This window comes from Podarcis raffonei, chromosome 1 (genome assembly GCF_027172205.1).
Source record: "Podarcis raffonei isolate rPodRaf1 chromosome 1, rPodRaf1.pri, whole genome shotgun sequence".
Lineage (NCBI taxonomy): Eukaryota > Metazoa > Chordata > Lepidosauria > Squamata > Lacertidae > Podarcis > Podarcis raffonei.
The window spans coordinates 104,994,486-105,016,610 of NC_070602.1; the positions used below are offsets into that span (position 1 = coordinate 104,994,486).

The window sequence follows — 22,125 nt, forward strand, 5'->3', positions numbered from 1 at the left end:
CTCCTTAGTGCCCCCCCCACCCCACTATTTTTGTACTTCCAGAAATCTTGTTTCCCCAAACCTGCTACCTCCCTCTTGTGCTTGGTGATGTTTTGGAAACATAAATTCACACCAGGGAGCTTGCTATTAGTTTATACCAAAGGTGTGGAAACCTCAGGCCTGGGGGCTATGTAAGGGTGAAAATGAGTTCGCTATTCACAGGCAAACAGGAATTTCATGTAGGAAAGGGAGGGAAGAAGAAAGGGTATCTCCATTCATTCTTCAACAGTCCACAAGTTAGTTGCAGAGGAAGGAAAACTCAGCTCTTCATGACCAGCATGGAAACAGTGGGCTAGTGCCAGTTGCCTTGGCAGAACTTGGGAGTACATTTAACCCACCCTCCCAACAAACCCCTAACCTGTGACTAGCTTGCATTTCAATGGTAGTTGTTTCTCTGAGGTCAGCATGGAAATGCCAACTGCTAGATTCTTAGCAAGCTGGCAACTTTGTTTTTTTGGCAGGCTAGTAACTTTTGAGGGCTTATTTACAAGGCTGAAGTAAATAAACACATGCAATTCCTGGCGACAAGCTATTCTGTGATGGTTAACTACATTTTACAGTGGTACCTCGGGTTACATACACTTCAGGTTACATATGCTTCAGGTTACAGACTCTGCTAACCCAGAAATATTACCCCGGGTTAAGAACTTTGCTTCAGGATGAGAACAGAAATTGTGCAGCAGTGGCTCAGCGGTAGCAGGAGGCCCCATTAGCTAAAGTAGTGCTTCAGGTTAAGAACAGTTTCAGGTTAAGAACAGACCTTCAGAACCAATTAAGTTCTTAACCCGAGGTACCACCGTATTTCATTCTCCCGCTAAGAAGGCATGATGTCTTGCCTCCTTTTTGAGGGATGCTATTGAGTAGCTTGCTCATAGATAGCAAGTGGCCCACAGGCAGCCACTGAACTGCTTTGGCCAGGGAAGATAGCAGAGTTGATAGAGCATAAGACTCTTAATCTCAGGATTTGAGCCCTACACTGGGCAAGGCTGTCCTCGTTCCAGTTCCCCATTCTTTTGCCTGGAAGACCATCTTGTCTCCCCATTTCCACCCCTGCCAAAACTTTAGCAAGTACAAACATTTTTTAAAAAGTAGTGTGTGGGGATAAACACAACTGCACACTTAAAAACAACAACACCCTGATCCTTGGTTGGCCGAGGAACCGTTTCTGTGTGTCTCTAACCCCTTGCCAGTGCCTTGCCATTTCTGAAAATCCCAGAGTCCCATTTCTCTTGCGGGGGGGAACACCCTAGCCTTGGCAGGCGAGCCTGTAAGAGGAGAGGCCTCGGAGGAGGGCACGTTTCCAAAAAAGAAGTGCTTCTTCTGGTGTCTCCCTCGGGACTTCCACACGTGTTTGCAAAGGCAGGCGACGTCTCTCCTCTCCTCTCTTTCTCCCGCGCCAAGCCCAGCCGGGACCTTACGGGAACCTGCTTCCTCGCTAGCCGGTTAGTGGAGACACGCCTTAAGGAAGCGGCGAGGGAGGGAGAAGCAGCAGCAGTTGAGTAGCAATAGCAGCAGCGGCAGCGGCAGCAGCGAAGGGAAGCAGCCGCTGGGGCCTCTCGTCTCCGCGCCTCGGCAAGAAGACGTCGCCCCGGGGAAAGAGGGAAGGCAAACCCATGCGGACTCACTAAGCAGGTGCCGGGCTGGAAAAGAAGCCAGGTAAGGGCGGCGCGCAGCTCAGGAGGTGGCGGCGGGGGTCGCCCCTGCGCTCAGCGCGGAGAGGCCGCCGTGGTGCGCGCGGGGAAGGCGGATGCTCTGCGCGCAGGCGGGCGGCGCCTGGGCCTAGCGGAGCCGCGGGTTGGCGTGCGGGGTCTGCCCGGCGCGAGGCCGCAGCTGGGCAGCGCAGGAGCCGGTGGTGGTTGCGGTGGCGGCGCCTCCTTCCCGCTCGCCACGAGGCTTCCTCCGCCGCAGGGCCCGGTGAGCGCCAGGCTGCCTCGGAACCGCCGAGCGCCTTTCTCCTCGGGGCTTCCGCGCTCGGCTGCGGGCGCCGGTGTCGTCGTCGTGCTCGGCAGGGGGAAAGGGGAGCCCGGTCCAGGCCTCGGGGAGGTGCTGCCGCGGGGACTCCTCCTCCTGCTGCTCCTCACCGGCCGCCTCCCTCTTCAGGCCAGGCGGCGAGAGAGTCCCCGCGAAAGCAGCGGCGGCGGCGTGGCTGAGCCTCGGAGGAGGAGCAGGGTCTCTTCTCTCGGCCGGGAAACTGTGAGTCTCCTCCTGGAACTCCTTGGGGCCTCGTGATAGGGACCTAAGAGGCAGGGGGCTTTATTAGGGTTCTGTCTCGACCCCCCCCACCCACTCCGAGCCTGGTTCAGCCCCTGAACCTGTTGTCGATGCAAGGGGCTCATGTGGTACAGGTGTGAAGAAGGCTTTGTCCTCGCGGTGTGGCTGATGCTGAGCACCCCTCGCATTTTCTTTGTTTGGGAGCTAACCCACAGGTTTCCACCCGCATGGATAGATGGGACTAGTGGGGCACGAGTAGTACTGGCCCTTCCTCACAATCTGTTTTGATTCTGGGGGTCATCTTCCCCGCCACATGTGATGTAGCAGTGGACTCAGAAGTGCTGTGAACATGGGCTAAGTGCTCTCTCCCCAATTGAATAATCCCAGCATGTCTCAGCATATCTGGGTCAAGGGGAAATTCTGCGAGGGTGAGCCTTAGCACTTCTCGTTTTAGAAATGAGAGGCCCCTCAACAGTATAACCTTATAGGGAAAATTGTGAAGTGGTTGACTTATTTATTTTATTTATTAACTTTGATTAGGACTCTTTTTTTTTAAAGTGGTCCATCCCAAATCAGTTGTCTGGGTATTCTTTCTAGATTCCAGTTTGTAAATAGTAACTAATTCTCTTCCTCCTCCTCCTCCTCCTCCTTATTATTGATTTAATGCAGGCAGTATAAAATGGGTGTGCTGTGAAAGAGTATGAATGGAATGCAGGGCTGGCCCTACTGTTAGGCAGAGTGAGGACTTCAGGAGAACTACATCTCTGTAAAGCACATGTTGTGGTTGCCATGGGAACACTGGCAGCAAAGGTCTTTCAGTGACAGTCTGTTTCCTGGTCTAACCATATACCTTTACATACATTGTGAGTTTCTCCACATTCCCTGCCCCACCAGCCTTCAGGAACTTGGCGCTCAGTGGTTGCAAGTCATGAAGTTAATAATTGTTTATGCTACAACCAGCACTTGTATGTGGGTGGGTGTCAGAACTGCAGGGAAGCTATTTCCAGTTGTATTCTTGAGGTGAGAGTAACATGTGCTCTGGCCTTGAGTATTTATATCTGCCTGTTGCCAGGGCTGGCCTCTATTGGGGCAACTGAGGCATCCCTCACATCATTTTATCGTGTTTTTAATATTCTGTTGGGAGCTGCCCAGAGTAGCCGGGGAGGCCTGGCCAGATGGGCGGGGTATAAGTAGTAAATTATTATTTTGATTGTTATTATCCGTTGCATCTGCCATCCATCCGGAACTCTAGGCTGCTAGTTAAAATTCTGCTGCATCTCCTGTCACCATGGCAATGATGTTTGAGGTCATTGAAGCTGGCATGAAGGAATAATACTACTATAGCAATGGGACCATGGATCCTTGTTTAACCTCAACAGGAAACCACAGGAGAAGCAGTACAGGAAGTGAGAGGATGCAAGGTTTACCTGTAGGTATCTAATGGCCGGCTAGCCAAGCTAGACTTCTCTGTGGCTCCTGGTGCACTCATGGTTGGAACATGTATATGTGGATGTTTGTGCACTCCCACAGAAGGAGCGATTGTTCATCAAGCCTCACTCACCTGAGACCTAGAGAAGCAAGAGGTCAGGTCCTCAGCCTGGAAGCAGTGGTGATAGATATGTTGCTCTTTGAAGATAGATTCGTGACCCTGTGCAGTGGCATCTTAAAAACCTTTTAGCCTGTTCCAGCTCAAAGTGTATGTTGGGCCAGCTACATATAGCCTTTAACCAAGCGCTTAGCAGAGTATCATGATATTTTCACAACCCCTTGTAGGGAAGCAGAGAGTGAAAGAGTGTTCAGTTCAGCCTGTGTTACAAGCGGCCAGATTTTTAAGCATTCAAAGCCAGAACTGGCTAGGTTTTTGTATGATCTGTATGACTGGTCACCGGAATTTGTATGATTTGTATGACTGGTCATCAAATTTCCCCATGTATTTCACAAATAGTGATTCATTTTAGTTTTTGCTTTCTAAATCTTGGAATAAGCCCAAAGTATGGTACTGTACATAAGAGTCTTTCACATTAGTCATTAAGACCCTTTTCCTTCTCTCTTTTTTTAAACCAGTGCTTAGGATTGAATCTCAACCCATCTACTTTTATAGAAGCAGTCATTAAGTTATCACTTGAGCAGAAAGTTTTGTGTTACTGCAAACAGATTGGTTAACAGCTGCCTCCTTGTGTCCTTTCCCAGTTCAAACATTCCTCATGTGGAGGTTTATCTGATATACCAATCCTCTTCAAAGACCCATCAAAAATAAGGTTAAGGTTTCTGGGTGGGTGATTTTTTTTGCCGTTAATAGGTGTCTGTTAAGCTCAATGCACTTATTTTTGTGTGTTGAGAATTGTTAACCAACACATAGAATGAAGACTGCTAATGACACCTTATGAAGCATTGATCTTGGTTGTTGGATAGGTAGTACTGTATAGATAAGTACATGTGAATGGTGTGCCCTTGTAGACCTCCTATACCAAAATTGGGGGGGGGGGGGTAACAGGGCACACTGCTTTGAATGATGCAGCAAGCCAAATGATAGCTAATCAGGCCTGCATGTTCATGCAGTTCTAGTAAACTCATAGTTTGACTTACTGTGTCATGCGAACCAGATGCTACCTTTAAAAATCTTTAACCTTTCTGTTCTCCATCTAATGGTACTGTGTCTAGAAAACTTGATGCAACACTTTCTTGATAGGCTTAATTTATTTTTTTAACCAAAGGAAGGCACATTTAGAAAGGATATATAGTGGTATCATGCTTCAGGTTACATACGCTTCAGGTTACATACGCTTCAGGTTACAGACTCTGCTAACCCAGAAATAATACCTCGGGTTAAGAACTTTGCTTCAGGATGAGAACAGAAATTGTGCTCCCGTGGCGCAACGGCAGCGGGAGGCCCCATTAGCTAAAGTGGTGCTTCAGGTTAAGAACAGTTTCAGGTTAAGAACGGACCTCCGGAACGAATTAAGGACTTAACCCGAGGTACCACTGTACCTCCTAATATTCCAAGCTGCTTAGGGACAAAGGTGCAAAATGCCCAAACTTATTTTAGCGACTTAATTAAGTAGTTTGAATTGTGCTGTTTTCTCATATATTATGCTTAAAATCTCAGAAGCAGCTAGACATGTTTCTACTAGTTCTTAATCCCATTTAAGTGCACCCATGATACCTAGAAGCAACTTCCATCTTCATCCAAGCATGCATGCATAGAGGGAGTGGCCTACAAGTGGTTGTGTTTTGTTAAACTTGACTTCCTTAGTGGCAGTAAGAGGGATGTAGGTCATCTTCAGCAAGTCTGGTCCTGTTTCAGCATGTTGACAAATCTGCTTGGTGCTTCTGTAGAGCTTTACAGAAGGCACTTCTTGCAGATACTTGTTAATACTGTTATGCTGTGCCTGATCCCTTTAGATTTAACATAAACAACACAACTTACAAATTCATTGCAATGTCATTGAAGGGATAAAACTGGCAGCGCCTAAGAAGTAAATAGAAAGTTATAGGTTTTGCATTGTTTATTGCTAGTCAGTAGGGAAAAGCATTTTGGTACCTTAGAACAGTGTTCCCTAACCTGTGGATCCCAACCTGGGTCACAAAGCTTGCCCAGGTGGGTTACAGTCTTTATAAGTAAACCCGAAATAAGCATTGGCTTTAATTTGTAGCTGGGTCCTAATTGAACTGCAGCCTATCAGCAGTAGCACCGACCTCTGCCCATTAACCAGTTGCTGGAACCCATGATGCAAACATCCTTGCTGAATGTAAGCACACACTTGTTTGTTCCAACTTCCTCCTGCCCAGCTGCAGAGGCATTGTAATTCCTCAGTGCCAGCCATGGCTTGCATCCATTTTCTGTCCTTGCCGAGGCAACTCTGGGAAAGAGAAGCAGAGAAGGCTTTTGAGGAGCTCCTGTGGGAGAGATGGAGGAAGGTGGAGGGGAAAAGGGGATGTTGGGGAGTGATGAAAGGTGTAGCTGTGACAATCTTGTTTAGGATTGCAGTCTGTTAGTGCTGTGGCCCTATATAGAGCAACTCCAGCGGAACCCAGTGGAAATTATTGCTCAGTAGATGTTAGTATAGGACTGCCATCCTAAACACACTTAACAGTGCAGCCCTAACCATATCTACACAGAAATAAGCTGTACTGAATCCAGTGAGGCTCACTTCAAGATAAGTGGGCTTGTTTTCCAGCCTTACTAAGCAATATAGCCTACTAAAAATAGCGGGAATTACTTCTTCTAAGTGAGCATGTTTAAGGTTATGTCGCAAGGATGCAATCCGATGCACAATTACCTGGAAATCAGTCCCATCAAATCTGCTTCAAGTCATAAAACCAAGCTATGGGTGGTGATGCTTAAATATTACTGTTCAATTGATTTGTGGATTTCACCGTTTTATCTGTTGCCCCAGAATAAATAACTTCATGTTGCAAAATGGGAAGGGGGAGAGGTGTTTAGCACCTGGCAGCTCTTTCCACATGTTACATGAGCTATAATTAAGGTTTGGCACATGGCTTATGGTTTGTGCGGGAGATCGAAACCATGAGCCTGGGGTTTGTATGGCACATTAAGACAAACCATGCTATAGTTTAGCACAGTGCAGCAGCAGAACAATTGGGATGGAGCAAAGCAGCTGCAGTCTTCTCTTTAGGCGCCTGTGCATTCACACTAAACTTGTGTATTTGCACTAAGTCATGTGACGCAGGCTGTTTGGTCTGATTTAACTCTGAAGAAATCTGGCTGCCATAAGAAGGATGGCTTGCTTGACACATTAATGTGTCGGGGGGGATATTGATGCTGAAATCATAGACCCTCTTACCTGGGAGTAAGGCCCTTTAAATTTGGTGGGATTCACTTTCAGTAGATGTGTATACGCTTAAACTGTGAACCAGCAGAAATAAGAAGGAACACAAAACAACCACAACAAATTAGAAAAAAGACACATTGTTTGAACTGTAGAACACAGTGAATAGTATTAAATGACATATTGATGCAAAAACCTAGAATGCTTGTAAATTTGGGACAGTTTTTCTTTTAAATACTCTACATATTGTGACTTGAGAAACTTTACCTGCTTGTATCTAGCCTTAACCAAAGTGAGGGTGGGAGGGAAGAAAGAAAGAAAAATCTAAAAAGCCTGGTCCTTTTCTTTTTAGAGTCAAATGTCAAACTGCTTCCCTCCCTGGTGTCCAAATGCAATCTCTTTTTAATTAAAAAGGAGGGGGAAAGCCAATTGCTTGGCTTGCGCCCCTGGTTGATAGCAACGAAGAATACAACTTGACTCCCTGTGAACAACTGAGCTTCAAAAAAATACCAAGCGCCATTGCCTTGCAGAAGAGACAGCGTTACCGTTATTATTGGCCAGTTGTCTTTGTGATCACCTAACCTGAGTTTTCCTGTACCCACCAACTAAATATTTTAGTCTTTAAGTAAAGCATACTGGGCATATGCCTCAGTTCTTCCATACGACGAACCAATGTCATGGTTTAAAACTTCCTTTCAGTTTCCTCCATCTCTGCTTTACTCGAACTTCTGTTGTTGTCTTAAACTGCCATTTCCACCTTCTCAATAACCGTTCTTGTTTCCATGCCATGGCCAACACCATGATGCAATCTGTCTTCACTTTTTGCTTCCCTGTTGAGCTCTGACTTCATGCAACTCCAGGATTGTGATGCAGCACTACAAATCCTCCAACGGGGGCTACATGATGACATTCTTACATTTTTATTATATAGAGAAATATAATGCTAAGAGAACCTTGTGCAGTAGTAACGCCTGCAACAATCGGATATGGAGGAACCAACCTTGTGCAGTATGGGGAAAAATACAAGTTAAGTGACTAGGAACCTAGGAAGCTGCCTCATACCTTTAGACCAGCGGTGGCCAAACTTGGCCCTCCAGCTGTTTTGGGACTACAACTCCCATCATCCCTAGCTAACAGGTCAAGTAGTCAGGGATTATGGGAATTGTAGTCCCAAAACAGCTGGAGGGCCAAGTTTGGCCATGTCTGCTTTAGACCGTAGGTCCATATACGTCAGTATTGTCTGCAGTGACTGGATGGCAGTGGGTCTCCAGGGTTTGAAGTGGGTGACTTTCCCAGTCTTACCTGGAGATGCTGGAGATTGAATCTGTGGCTTCCTTCTCTGCTACTGGTCTACAGCCCTTCCCCTGGAACTTAACCCGACTGTTAACTATGTACAGTGCAGAGTTCACTCTGACTTGATAGTGGCTATAATAATATAGTTAGTTTTATTATTGTTTTATCTACAGTGGTAATGCTTCTTTCTGCCGAAACAGTTTTAAGTAGTGCACATGTTCTAGCCAGTTATTCTGATGTCCCAAAGAGTTATATTAAAAGGAGGTTGCATGCATACCTAATTTGAAGATTGATATGGGTATGCTGAGCCACTCTTGCATTCTTGGCAGCCACAGGTCTTCCTGGGAGAAACATGAAAGCTGCAGTGATCAGTCAATTAATCAGTTAATCAATTTAAAACATTTTAATTGACTGAAAAGTGTTGCCATTTAATTTTTTCATTAGCTGAGTTTAACAAAAGTTAATGGATTGTATCTAAGCCATCCCCAGAGCAGGCCCATTGAAATCATTGGTCATGTCTGTAGATTTCAATGGGCCTGCAGTTTCAATCCATTTATTATAATACAAGGCATTCCTGTTTTGCATGAAGAAATGCCTCTTGGAAATAATATGAGTACAGCATTTTTAAAAATGAGGAGCAGGGCTTTTTTTCAGCTGGAGCTCACCAGAACTCAAGTGGGCACCATAAGAGAACAAGGGAGGTGTTCCTGGTGAGTTCTGGCACCTCTTTTTCTAGAAAAATAGCACTGACAAGGAGTATATTTCCCCCACAAAAAAACCTGTTGTTTTCTTCTTCTTATTTAAATATCTTGTAAGCCCAATTGAACAGTGGGACTTTCTCATCTAAACATTCGTAAATTTGTATGATCAGTCAACTGAGATTTCTTACGACAGGTGTTGTTTGCTTGTTAGAGTGGGGAACCTGTGACCCAGGGACCAAATGCAGCCCTCCAAGCTTCTCTGTCTGACCCATGGGACTCTCTCCACTCGGCACTCCCTCCTGAGCCACACACCCTCTCCCCATGCCATGCCCTCCTTCACTGGCTCTGCTTTGTTCCTTCCTCAGGTGTTTTTGCCTGGCTAGAATGTGTCCTTGGATAATCCCATTTGCTTGCCTGGCTGGAGGATTGAGTGGTGTGTGTATGTGTGTGTGTGTGTGTGTGTAGAACCAACCTAGAAGGTAAAATGTTCATTGGTTGCTCTGGCCCCATCCACCACTACCATGTGGCGCCCCTGGAAGGTCGCTCAGAGAATAATGTGGCCCTTGGGGTGAACAAGGTCCCCCAACCCTGTGCTAGAGGTTCAGATATTGAAATGATGTACACTTTAATAGCCACATGACTTGAATGCATGGTCAGAGACTGGGGTTTTTTTTGGAGAAGAGCTTTGATTTTGAAAGAAATAACTGGCAGCAGATGACGTCTCGGAGGTGAACAATAATTATTTATAGTGTTGGAGTGCACAAACAGGATTTCACTCCATCCCACCCCATCCCTGGCTCTTACATCTGTTCTGGGAACTTCACCCTTTGCTTTCACAAAGCTCGCCTCACATGGCTCGGAGTAGCATATGTGCCAAGGTTGTAAATAGCTGGCGTTACCTGTGGAGCTTTACCCGTGGGGCGCAGGAGTAGTTTCTTGGTGGCCAAGCAGAGACGTTTGTGGAAACGTCTCTCTTTTAAAAAGCATATATTTGTTTTATTTCAGGCCACATGTGAGGCAGCAAGTAAACTAATAAAGATTCCTGGATGGGAATCATTTTTGTAGGCTTACAGTCATACCTCATGTTACATTTGCTTCAGGTTGAGCGTTTTCAGGTTGAGTCTCGCGGCGACCCAGAAGTAACGGAATGGGTTACTTCCAGGTTTCACCGCATGCGCAGATGTGCAAAATGACGTCATGTTCATGCGCAGAAGCGGCAAATCGCGATGCTCAAATGCGGGTTGAGTTCTGTTCAGGTTGCGAACGGGCCTCCGGAATACCAATACCACTGTATTGGCAAAGCAAGCTATAAAAAAAGAATTTTAAAAAGGGAAAGGAAAAGAAAGGAAAGTAAAGGAAAAAAGGCTACATTGTAACAGGCCTGTGCATTTTAACTTTGGGAAGGATGGGAGAAAAATTCCATATGGCTCTTCAATGCCTTTTGAACAAAGCTCAACAAAGAGAGGGTGTAATTATAATTGAATTTGGTGAAAGGCTGAACGCCTTTCCTTCCAGCACTTACAAACAATGGTTTATCAGGGTGCAACTGATGATCGCATTTGATAAGCTTGTCTTTCTCATTCCACAGCTAATCTGCTAGCACGCAAAGGCGCACCTGTTGGCAGCTGCTTCTTAATTTACAGCCTGTGATACTCAGAGTGCTGTGCTGGTACAACCGCCTTTGAAACGAGCAGTTTAAAAAACAAAAGCAAAAAGAACAGTGGATTGGTTGGTACTGGCAACATATGGAACAAGAGGATGCACAAAAGGGTTAATGGGATTACGTTTGGGGAGAGACCATAGTTCAGTGGAAGAGCACATGATTTGCATGGGTGAAATCCCTGGCCTCTCCTATTCAGATGTTGTGGGGAAAATTCAGATAGCTGCATTATCATCAGCATACCAGTTACAGGGGGCACCTTGCCCCAAATCTCCTTTAACAGTTGAATCCTGACGAGATGAGTGGTGGTTTCCATGCCTGGAAATTGGGTTGTTTCCCCTCTGAAGGAGCTGTTGTGTAGTGTGGGGACTGGACCCAGGTGATGATAAATCTCATTTGATTACTGCAATGGATAATACGTGGGACTTCCCTCGTTCCTGGTTCTGAATGCAATTGCTCGAGTGCTCAGCAGGACACTTAGCTTTACACATACCATACCCATGTTGAAAGCTCTGCGCTGCCTGCCTGTTAGCTACTATGCCAAGTTCAAGGCAAATGTTTTTGACATTTAATGCTCTAAACAACCTGGGAGCCAGATACCTTGTAGGCCACCTCCCCTATATAGACCAAGCTGACTCTGCGTATTACTACTACTGACACATTGACTTGTTTACATTCCCCTTTGTCTCTGCTGCAAGCGCACTGCAAAGTTGTTCAGCAAACCAGGATTCTTCTTAGCCGCTGAGCTATCCTTCTCGTACGCTTCCATCTTAAATAATTATTCAATTAATTAAATTTATATCCTGCCGTTCCCTTCTCCCCAAAGGAGTCCAGGTAATTTTAATATAAGTTTATAGCTGTGTGGTTTTCTGGACTTTGAAGCTTGGAAAGGCCACACTGGATGGGGGGTAAGTGACCAGAGAAGGAAGCTAGTCCTCACTGTTAACAGAGAAATTTGTCCCCGTGTCCTTTTCTTCTTTCACTGTCTCCCAAAGTTTCAATTATTGGGGGGGGGGGAATCACCTGGCTCTTGAAGATGGGGTAAATGAAGGAAAGCCACATCATGTAGATAATAATAGTAGCTTTTCCCTTTGCAGAGTTTAGTTTTGGGATGGGGAGAAGATGGATGCAACCACGGCTAGTGTTGGAGTTGTCTGGTGGTGCTTTTAACAATTTTTTTTTAGTTTAGCTTATTAAACTTGTTCATCACTTTTCACCCCAAGGTAGCAATTAGCAGGAACAGGATAAAAATACAGAGATACAAGATACAACAAAACGCTTATTAAAGCAACACAAATAAGCTAAAAAGTGTCCATTCACAAAATCACTTAAAAACACACTGAACCACCTTTTAAAAAATATACTGTGGCTCATATATTGGCAAAATTGATAGTGATAGATTCTGGCATTTTACCAAAAGCCCTTTAAAGACCTTTGTTAGCATTGGAACATATGTGGGGAGCAATGCTAATATATATTATTGAAACGAGAGCCCTATCTGGACACAGCATAACATCATCCAGCATGTGGTTAAACATATGTGTGATGTCTACTTCATTCTGTTGAGACTGAAATGATGGATGTGCCACAAGTTGGCTAAGTGATTATAGATGTATGCTATGTTCACAAATAACTTTTGCATCACTTCCAATACCCTCTGTATCAGAATTCTCTCAAATTCTCCCCAAACTCCAATTGGGTAGGCAGTTTGCAAGCATGACATTAGGTTCAGTCTTTGCAGACCAAAATGAATGAATAAGATCTGAGAGTTAAAGCCTCACCAGGGATATAAAAATAAATAATATATAAAAATAAATTTATTATTTACACCCTGTTCATCTGGCTGGGTTTCCCCAAAATTTCATATTCCTCTTCCCTCGCCACCCGCAGCTATCCGCTACTGCTCTGCTGCAAAAATCCTTAGTCTCATCTAATATTGCAATTCTCTCGCTTGTTTTCAATTGATTCTGATCCTAAAATCTTCCTGTGAACCTTACAAAATCACTATCAGAACTTCCTTCTACCCCTGGCAACACCCTCTTTTCTTTCTACAGCGAGTAGTTCTAGGTAGCATTCATTTTTCTTCTGGTATCTCCCTTCTCTTAGTCTTCACTAGTGCCCTTTCTTCTCTCTTTCTCTCTGTGGCTTCCTATCTTTGCTATGTATACTAGTTAGAGCTTGTATACTTTAATCCTTCCATTAGTTAAAAATGTTTTGAAATGTGCCTGTTGTTAGTGCGTTTCTCATAAAAGCTGGCGCCAATTTGATTTTTTGTTTTACTAAATCCGATAATTCCCTTTTGATACAATGGCATTGTTTGGGGTTTTCTCTTTGCTGTCTTTGGGCTAACTCCCAGTGTGTTGTTTCCAGAATGTGTTTGAGTTCAAGGGGAAAAGTTCCTGAAATGGATTGCATGTGAGAACTGCTTGTTTGCTTGCTTGCATGCAGGCTGCATGCTTCTTAACAAGTCTCCCCTACTATCTCCCTTTGCTGCCACTCACGTGCTTATGCTAGGGCGGGGAGGAATTTATGGATCAATGTTCTCTTAGGGCCACCGACAGCTATTGTCTCAGAAGTTGTAAGGGCTGAAAACTACTGAGACAATTTTTTCAAAGCAGCAAGAGCACTTGATAGATTGGGGAGAGGACTCCCCACAGCCCCCCTCTTGTTTGCTACCTGTTGGGGAACCGGAGCCAGGGGTCACACAATCCCATTGACTGGCATTCTGGTTCTGGATCTGGATAACTACCATGTGCCTAAAAATCTGTTTTTATTACCGCAAACTACTTTGAGAACCACTGTGGCTGAGAAGTTGTATACAGCTCACTTTATCATATCTGTATGTATTCTTTTTTCTTCCTCTGAGGACAGCTACTTCCTCAAGTTTCTCTTGTTTCTGGTTTAGACAAGTGTTCTTCCCTGACTTTGTATGGTTGTGAACATTCTTGTTTTCTTTCTTTTCCTAGGATTAAAAAATGGCTTTTCGGAGGGTCGTGAAAGGGACTATCCTCATTGGAGGCGGTGCTGTAGCGACTGTGTTTGGCCTCTCCCAGTTTTCTCAGTATAGAAACAAGCATGTAAGTAGAAACTGATTGATGCATTTTAAAAAAAAATTGTGCAGAAGTTTATAAACGGAGCCTTTGAAATATGTGGCTCCCTCGTTCTAATAGCACACCCCACCAGCAGCAGGAAAGGAGCATTAGCTGGCTCAGCTGCAAAGCAGGTAGAACTTTTCTTATCATCTTCCTGCTTCCCCCTGAAGGGAGAGGAGAGTTGCTGGAGGACGCTGGACCCACCCACCACTGATTTGCAACAGCTGGCCTTGACACCAGACTTCTGGGTGGAGGGGAAGATTAAACGGGGGGGGGGGGTGTTGGTTCGATGTGAGTGATTTTTGCACTGGGGGAGATTAAGGTTTTGTTTATTTGCTAATCAATGGGTCAGAAAATCCTTTTGAGTTGTTTATTATTTGTTGTTCTCGACTATTTATACAGCTGGTATGCCCCCCCCAAATGAATGTTACATTACATGAAATGTTAATGTATTAGAATGGTAATATGTATTGTATATTTTCCTTCGCTGTAAGTCGCTTGAAAACCTTTGGGTGACAAGCAGCTACTAAGTTGAATGAATTAGTGAAACTACTCACATTGTACTGGGATGGTGCTGTGTTAAGCAGAGTGGGAGAAGCTTCAGTTGAGAATGGACTAAATACCTGCCTCTTTTCTGACCTTGCAGCCCTCCATTCTCTACTTGTAGTTCTCACACTGAGGGCTGTGCTCAACTAAGTAGTTGCATTAGTGGAAGCCAACACAATGATTCCTACTGAAGCACCAGGATTTCCCTGTTGTCCTCTTCCCACACAGTCCCCAAATCTGTTCCAGAGGGTCAGGAGAACCCCAGAACAGTGGGCCACGGGAGGAGAGGGGAGATCATTCAGTCCAGCAAGCAGAAATGCTCATGCTGATGGAATGATCTCCGTAGCTCTACACTGAATACAACTCTGAGATTCCTTTATTAGAAATGGTAACATATATATTTGTCCTGATTTTTTTCCATACTTCAAGTTTAGTTCTTTCTCAGGTCTTTTTTTGTATTTCCCAGAGTACAAAATATACAAACTGTGCATCAAATGTGAAGTGCACATTTCTGTATTCTTATCCCCATTTCTTCTTTAAAAACATGTCTGTGGAGGCCTGTGCTTCTGTGTGCTTTGTACTTCTATGAAACATTCTATACTTGCATAACTGACTCTAAATAAATATCATTTATTCATAGTGGGTTTCTTCTATAGCGGCTTGGAGAAAACCTTATCCTTTTCCTTATTCTGCAAGGAGAAGGGGAAATAATACAAAGAGCTCCAGGCTTATAAAGTGTACCTCCCTTGTGGCAGGGACCTGCCCTCTCACTCTTTGTAAAATACTATGTAGATGGATGGCTTTATATTTGTTTTTATCATTCAGTTGTTGCTGAAGCAGCTGATGTGTTTATGTCTAGAGGTTCATTTGCATAACCAGGGCTTCTTGGAAATGTGGTGGAGATGAGATTGTTTCTTCATAGTTACTTTCAGTGCTATGAAAGGGGGTACTCAAGGGCACGCAGTACTGGGACCTCTTTTTAGTGTTAAAAAGTGTAACACTTACTGTAACAACTTCATGGTGAATACTGGAGCCTATTTTTCTAGAAAAAAAGCACTGGTTACTTTATCAATGAAATCAATCTACACCCATCCAAAGGGCTCCTTATCTATTGTAGACGCTACTGAGAAGCTCTATGCAGGAGTCATGATATATTAGTGTGTGGAAAGTTTCTCTGTCAGTTCCATGCAAACCATGGTTTGTTGTTGGCTTACTGACCTTAACTATGGCTTAGCGCACACTCAGGCACCTCCTTAACTATGCTGTAAATGTTATTTGTTTCAGCATTGAAACAATGTTTCAGCATTGTTTCAACCCAAATTGTCTCTTGTAGCAGATTTGCTTTTTCCCATTTTTTGTTTACTACTACAGTGAACTAAGCCAAAAAATTTCTTAGCGTGTTGTCTCAACCAGGGCTTGTGGTTGTCTTCTGTTCTCACTAACCAGGATCTGTAGTCCTTGATTAGAGCTCGAGGCTGGTAATGAGAGAGTTAAACTGTGAGTCCCATTTTGAATGACATGGTAAGACAAACTTTACCTCAGTGCAGCATGGCATGGCAGTAAAAAAGGACTAGAGCAACTGTGAGCTCCCGGCATTTGAAATTTGCCAGGCACCCAGGGGCCAGCATGGTGCCTAACATCTCCACCATCTGGAGGTGCACGTCTGGGGATCCTTGCATTTTTACTGTTTTCACACACTAGCAGCACATCCTGTAGAATTCTACCCATTATATTTTATCTGCACAATCAGAACGAATTTCGGGAACCATAAAGTCATATTGAAAGCTATGACTTTCGAGCTGTTTGCCCCCAAACGGCAACTGGCCATTCAATTTTGGCGACTGTAAGCCTGCTTTAAGGAGCCATTGGCACCTAGCTTATATACCTGAGTTTCTAACACTGTGAGCTCCTCTCTGGGATCCCTCATATTTGCACAAACCAGGCCACTATGTTGTTTTTTTAAAAATAATATTTATTACTTTTAAAAGTTACAAAAAAGGAGAAGAAAGAAAAAGAAAGACAAGAAAGAAAAAACAAAAGAGAAGAAAAACAAAAACAATACAGTACAATATATAAACAATATAAAACTGAACCTAAACCCATTAAACTAAACACATAAATAAAGCAAAACAAAAACAATTTAAAAAACATCTCTCCTTTTCCATTATTCTATCCTTCATTCCCTTGTTTCCTCGACCTCCTCACACCTCCCTTTTTGTATCCCACTTCTACTAATTGTTTCAGCAAATCCTTTCCATCTTTCTCTATTTTCTATCATATTATAAATAACATATTTTTAACCTTATTTCCCATTAAGCCTAAATTACTTATATATACTTAACTTCTTATAACATTTCTACTAAATCCATAAAATATCATTCCACCATTTTTCTAGCAGTCATTACTTTTACAATATTTCTAAATATAAACTTTAAGTTTCCCAGTTTTCTTCCACCATCTCCTCTCCCTGGTTTCGGATACTGCCAGTCCTTTCCGTCAGTTCCATATAGTCCATCAACCTGGAGATCTTATGTCCGAGGCTCTTAATTCTTTTCCAAGTCCCTTCTGCGGATCTTCTTCGTATTCTTTAATGCTAAAGAGCAGATCTCGGGAAAACTCCAACCTAACAATACTTTTATTCCTTCTGGACAGGTCAGCCAAATTTCCATAGTTAAAGCTAAGGTCCATAAAGTGTTTCAGGACATATTTCAGGATTCCTCCAAGTCTAAAGGCCCCCCAAACTTCAAGCTCCTCCAAACCCAAACCCATGTCCCAAAAGTCAGTTAATCCCTGGATAGAGGAATCTCTTCAACTTTCCTTCTTCCGTCCAAGCCGGGATCCGATCCTCAAAATCTGACTTTTGCTAGCTTCAATCATGCAAGGCCTCACTTTATAGCCCTCAATTTGCTTCTGTAAAACTGAGGATCCCGCTTGAACTACTTTAGGTTTCACAAAAGCAGCTTTCTCCTTTTCCTCCACCATTTGTCCTGCCAAGATATATTCCTGTGCCGGGTCCTGAATTATTTCTGTGTTGGTGCTTGCTTTTTGACTCAAATTAGTCACTTTCTGTTCCAAGTTATCAATTTTAAAAATCGTGTCTTCTGTCTTTTTATGAAGCTGTTCCAGCGAATAGTTTATCTTATATAATACAGTCACAATGGCTTCTCCTATCAACATTTTGAATGGTCCAAGGTCAATCTCTGGTTCTCAGAATCCTTATCTTGCAGCTGGAGATCTCCCTGCTACACTCCTGTAACAGTTTCACATGCTCCCTCTAGAGGGAAACAGTCTCCACTTGTATCAATTCTTTCAAGCAGAAAAATAGTTTCGATTTTCAGTTACTTTTTCCTCCTTTTTTAAACGCAGAAGAGGACAATAGAAACAGTATCTTTCTTATTTTAGCTAACTGTCAAATCCGTTCTGTCAATGAACATTCCTCAAACGTCATCTGGCAGCCCGTTCCCAGGTTCAGAGCAGTGGTAGTTTGATTTTCACTCTCTCCTGCAGGCTCACTAGGTCCAAAACTTCCCCCCTCTTCTCCTGCTTCCAAGGGGGGTTTTGTATTTCTAACCGATGGAAATTTAATCCTTTGTCAAAAGCTTTCAGAGACTTTAGCTTGTAACATCTTTGCTTCAGTCTATTTACAAAAGTGGAAGGCGGACTTCCTGTTTAGAACCTTCCTGCTTCGGTGCCAGATTAAAATATTTAAAGATCCAATTTTCCGTTCTACTCATGGGTAGTTGTTTAAAATCCAATTGTCCACAGGAAAAAGTCAGCGCTCTCCAGCAGCAGCAATGCGGCTTCACTCCGTGAAAGAAGCAGTCGATTCAAAGCACCGTGCCACTCACCCCACGTCGCTCCGGATCCCCAAAACAGGGTTTCCCTGCGAGTAGGGGAGGCGCAAAAGTTGCCAGCCGAATCCCAAGTTCACAGGCTTCTCCCGCCTGTGATTTCTATGGGTCTCCGCCTTCGCCGTGGCGGTCAGACCCTGCTTTTCACGGAGCAAGTTCCTCCCGATCGGAGGAGCTCCGCCATTGCCGGAGGCGCCAACCCGGAAGTCCAAACTAGGCCACTATGAGATTGGTCCACAGGTTCCTATCTCAAGCAGAAGGGTTGTTGAGGAGGTGTTAGTGCCTCAGTGGAGCTGGTCTGCCCTCTTCTCCAGCCAGCGGCCTCTGCCTTGAGCATGAGAGCTGTGGCAACACCAGAAAGAGGAGTGGGAAGTGTGGATGGGTGCAAGAGAGGGAGGGGGAAAGAAGCTACACTTTCTCTTCCTCCTCTCTCCCACGTGTCTCCATCATAACAACTGAATCTGGAAAGCCACCCTGTACATTGTCTGTGAAGGCTTGAGACAAAGGGCCTGGCAAGAGAGCAGCATATGATTTTTACGCTTCCACATTATTCTAACTTGCACATCCATTGTGCCGTGCTGTCCCCCTTACAGCTATTGCCTACATGCACCCGATAAAGGACAGCAGGTGGGATATAACTGGGGGGATTGACGCAAAGGAGGACAGCCCATTTACGGTGTTGACATATCTAAGCTGTGGGCATGTCTGGCAGCCGAACTGTCCTCTTTTTAATAATGCCTGCCAATCACGCAGATGACAGGGCGAAAGACCCCTGTGCCTGCAAGATGCAAGAAGGGATGTTGCCCCAAGACGCGCTCTAATTGGCTACCCGGTGCAGGAGGTCTCTTGGCTTTTTCTAAATGAGTCTTTTCAACGCTCCCCAGCACCGAGAGAAGACATAATTCAATTAGCATGCACACAGATCGTACTGTACATCCCCTAGACACATCTCATTTCCTTTGTAACAAGGCTGCTTTCTGCAAGTGTGCCAGTCACCCATCTCTTTCGGGCTTGGTATTGTTCGGTTGCCACTGTATTCACTTGAAAATGAAGCTTTTAAAAGCTTTTATCAACACTTTAAAATAATAATAATAGTAATGAACTCCAGAAGTGAAGGAGTGAACTTCCACAGATCGATTAGAAGATTTGGTATGAATCTGCTTGGCTAGCTTATTATATTTTCATACATCCTAAAGATTCAGTTAAGTTGCATAACTTAATTTTTGGCTCAGGGCACAGGAAGTGGTAATGCATCGGTACAACGGCGAAGGAGACAATTACCACCCCTCTTAAGATAGGGAGCAATCTGGACTTGCTCTGCCTCATTTACCATTTACTGCAGTTCTCTCCCATATATTTTTAGGCTGGTTTAAGTAACAGGAGAAGCCAAATACTGCTAGCAGAGAGGAGATTTTGTGATGATGTCGCACATAGACATGGGCAGCCGTTGTGAGTAGGTAGTTAACAGGAAATTGTTTGTCCTGTCAAGATTTTGGGATTAGGTTACATGACTATCATCCTATTTTGAAGGTAATGATGTTTCATACCATATGCCTGGATAATGTTGGGATATAATGCTCTGATATTTCGTAAGATGGAAACAGGAAGATTTCCCACATTTAACCCATGCTAGTTGTTGGGTCTAGAAGAAGCCTGGATGAACACTTTTTTATTTTTTAAAGAGCTAAGAGCCTGGCCCGGTTTATGCACTAATCATTCCAAGGGATGCAACACCATAAAAGGCATAATGCCTGGCCAGAGCTACTGTGTCGATGGGTAAACATCATGGTGGGCAAAACAACTGAGCCCTTGTACTCAGGCACATCTCTGCTGCAAGACTTCAGCATTACACAGCTTAGCTCAGTTGGTTAGAGCATGCTGCTAAAGGTTGCAGGTTCTATCCCCATATGGGACAGCTGCATATTCCTGCATTGCAAGGGGTTTGGACTAGATGATCATTACAGTCCCTTCCAATTCTACAATCCTGATCCTGATTCTGACTGCGGTTTCCATGTCCATTCCACTATTTTCTCCATACCACCCCATCTCAGGGTGACATTCGGCATGGAGGATTTAATAGTTACTAAACCAGCCTCTAGTCTTGGAAATATTCTTCAGGGCTCATTTGTGGTGCATGTAAAGAAAAATGATACTGTGATCCATCACCTCCCATTACTATTCCCAGGTGCTGCAGTTCCAAAAGAATATGTAGGAGCATCTTCCTTGCCCAGATAACACGAGACTCTTAATCTCAGGGTGGTGGGTTTGAGTCCCACATTGGGGAAAAAGTTTCCTGCATTGAAGAGGGTTGGACTTGATGACCCTCGTGGTCCCTTCCAACTCTACAATTCTGTGATTCTATGATTTGGTTATATAGATTTAGGTGCCAGGCAGAAACATTCCTCTTCTACTATGCCTTTGGCCAATTGAACAATCTATGGCCTTTTAAACTGTGTGTGTGGAGACAGGGTATTGTTTTTGTTTGTTACTATGTTATGTATTTTGTGTTTTTATATTGTAAACAACCCTGTGATCCTTGGATGAAGGATGAAACACACACACACACACACGCACTTACTGAGAAGTGAGTCACATTGCATTTGATGAGACTTAATTCCAGGTAAATATTGCACCCCCCATCAGATTTCTTTCACTTGTTCTCTTTCATGGCTAGAAGCAGAGAATAGGAGTTTGCATAAGTGAATAATATAACATTGCAAAATATAAAAAATGTCATGAGTATCATGGATGTGAGTTGAAGCTTGGTCAGTGGATTGATTCAAAGCAGCTGAAATGTGCATGTGGTTTGCCACCTGTCCCCCATGTCTGCCTTTTAATATCATCTTCTGTACAGATAGTAAGTACCAAGGTATCATATTCAGTCTACACAGTTGAAAACGCAGTCGTGACTTTTTGGGAGTCGCTCGTGTCTTTGGCTTGGCGTACAGCCACTAATGCTGTGGCTTCCAAACATGAAGTCAGCTTTATGAAAATATATTGTAGAGCACATTTTAATAGGATCTATGCCTTCCTTTTTACTTCTACTTCTGTGGGGAAGCGTGGCAAAATGGAATTCAAATTGGCCCATATTCATCACTACAAGATAAACAGAATAAGGGAGGTGATGAAAATGTAGGATATGACCAACAGATTTTTCAGGAGCACACTTGCTTTTTTGTGAAAGAGACGGTTACGGTTTGCTCTCCCGCTCCGAAAACAAGAGCTTGGAAAGTTCAAAGGAATTAAAATAAGTTTTATAATAGGGATGGGGGAGGAATTCAGTTCACATTTAAGGATAACCCTATCTAGTTCTCGCTTTACGAAACAGTATGAGAACTGAAACACAGCCATCTTTCAAAATTCACACTTCTCTGAATTTTGCAATACAGATCTCAAGCCCAGTAATGTGTATACTAGGGTAAAATATGCATAAAAATGCATATATTTGTGAATCGTACAAAAACGAATGATATTAGAGAAAATTGCTTTGCAATAATGTGTATGTGAAGAGAAAATTTCATGAGGACTTAAAAAAAATTAATCACAACGGTTATGGAAGCCTGGCCATTAAAGTGTGCATGCGCTAATCCAATTGATAGTATCACACATGTATTTTACACATGTTTAGGGAAGCTTTTAATGTTTAACAGACCACTGTATTTTAATCCTCTGTTGGAAGCCTCCCAGAGTGGCTGGGGAAACACAGCCAGATGGGTGGGGTATGAATAATAAAATTATTATTATTATTATTACAGCAGCATCTGAAAAGTGAAATATGAGTGGCCTCGCTGTTAGTATGCTGGACAACCTTTGTAAATTTATAGTAATCTGATTGACAGTCTTAATTCCCCCAGTTAGTTCAGATTAATATTAATAATACCTGTCATTATATAGCACTGTTTAAGCGTACAAAACAAATGCACACTTGAATTTAACTGTCAT

At 43.7% G+C, this 22,125-nt stretch overlaps 1 protein-coding gene across 3 annotated transcripts in view; it reads left to right on the plus strand.

The window, feature by feature from the left end:
• Nucleotides 1–1,638: 1,638 nt before the first annotated feature.
• Nucleotides 1,639–22,125, plus strand: part of GPD2 (glycerol-3-phosphate dehydrogenase 2) — an 83,792-nt gene continuing 63,305 nt past the window's right edge. Inside the window, exons 1-2 of one of the 3 annotated variants that reach the window (XM_053407306.1) lie at nt 1,639–1,695; nt 13,661–13,771. In XM_053407306.1, the coding sequence (XP_053263281.1) occupies nt 13,670–13,771 (102 nt within the window). In that variant the 5' untranslated portion in view covers nt 1,639–1,695; nt 13,661–13,669. Of the gene's footprint in view, nt 1,696–2,062; nt 2,233–3,582; nt 3,680–13,660; nt 13,772–22,125 lie in introns of those variants that run through there. The other 2 variants (XM_053407297.1, XM_053407315.1) reach the window with 2 other exon arrangements.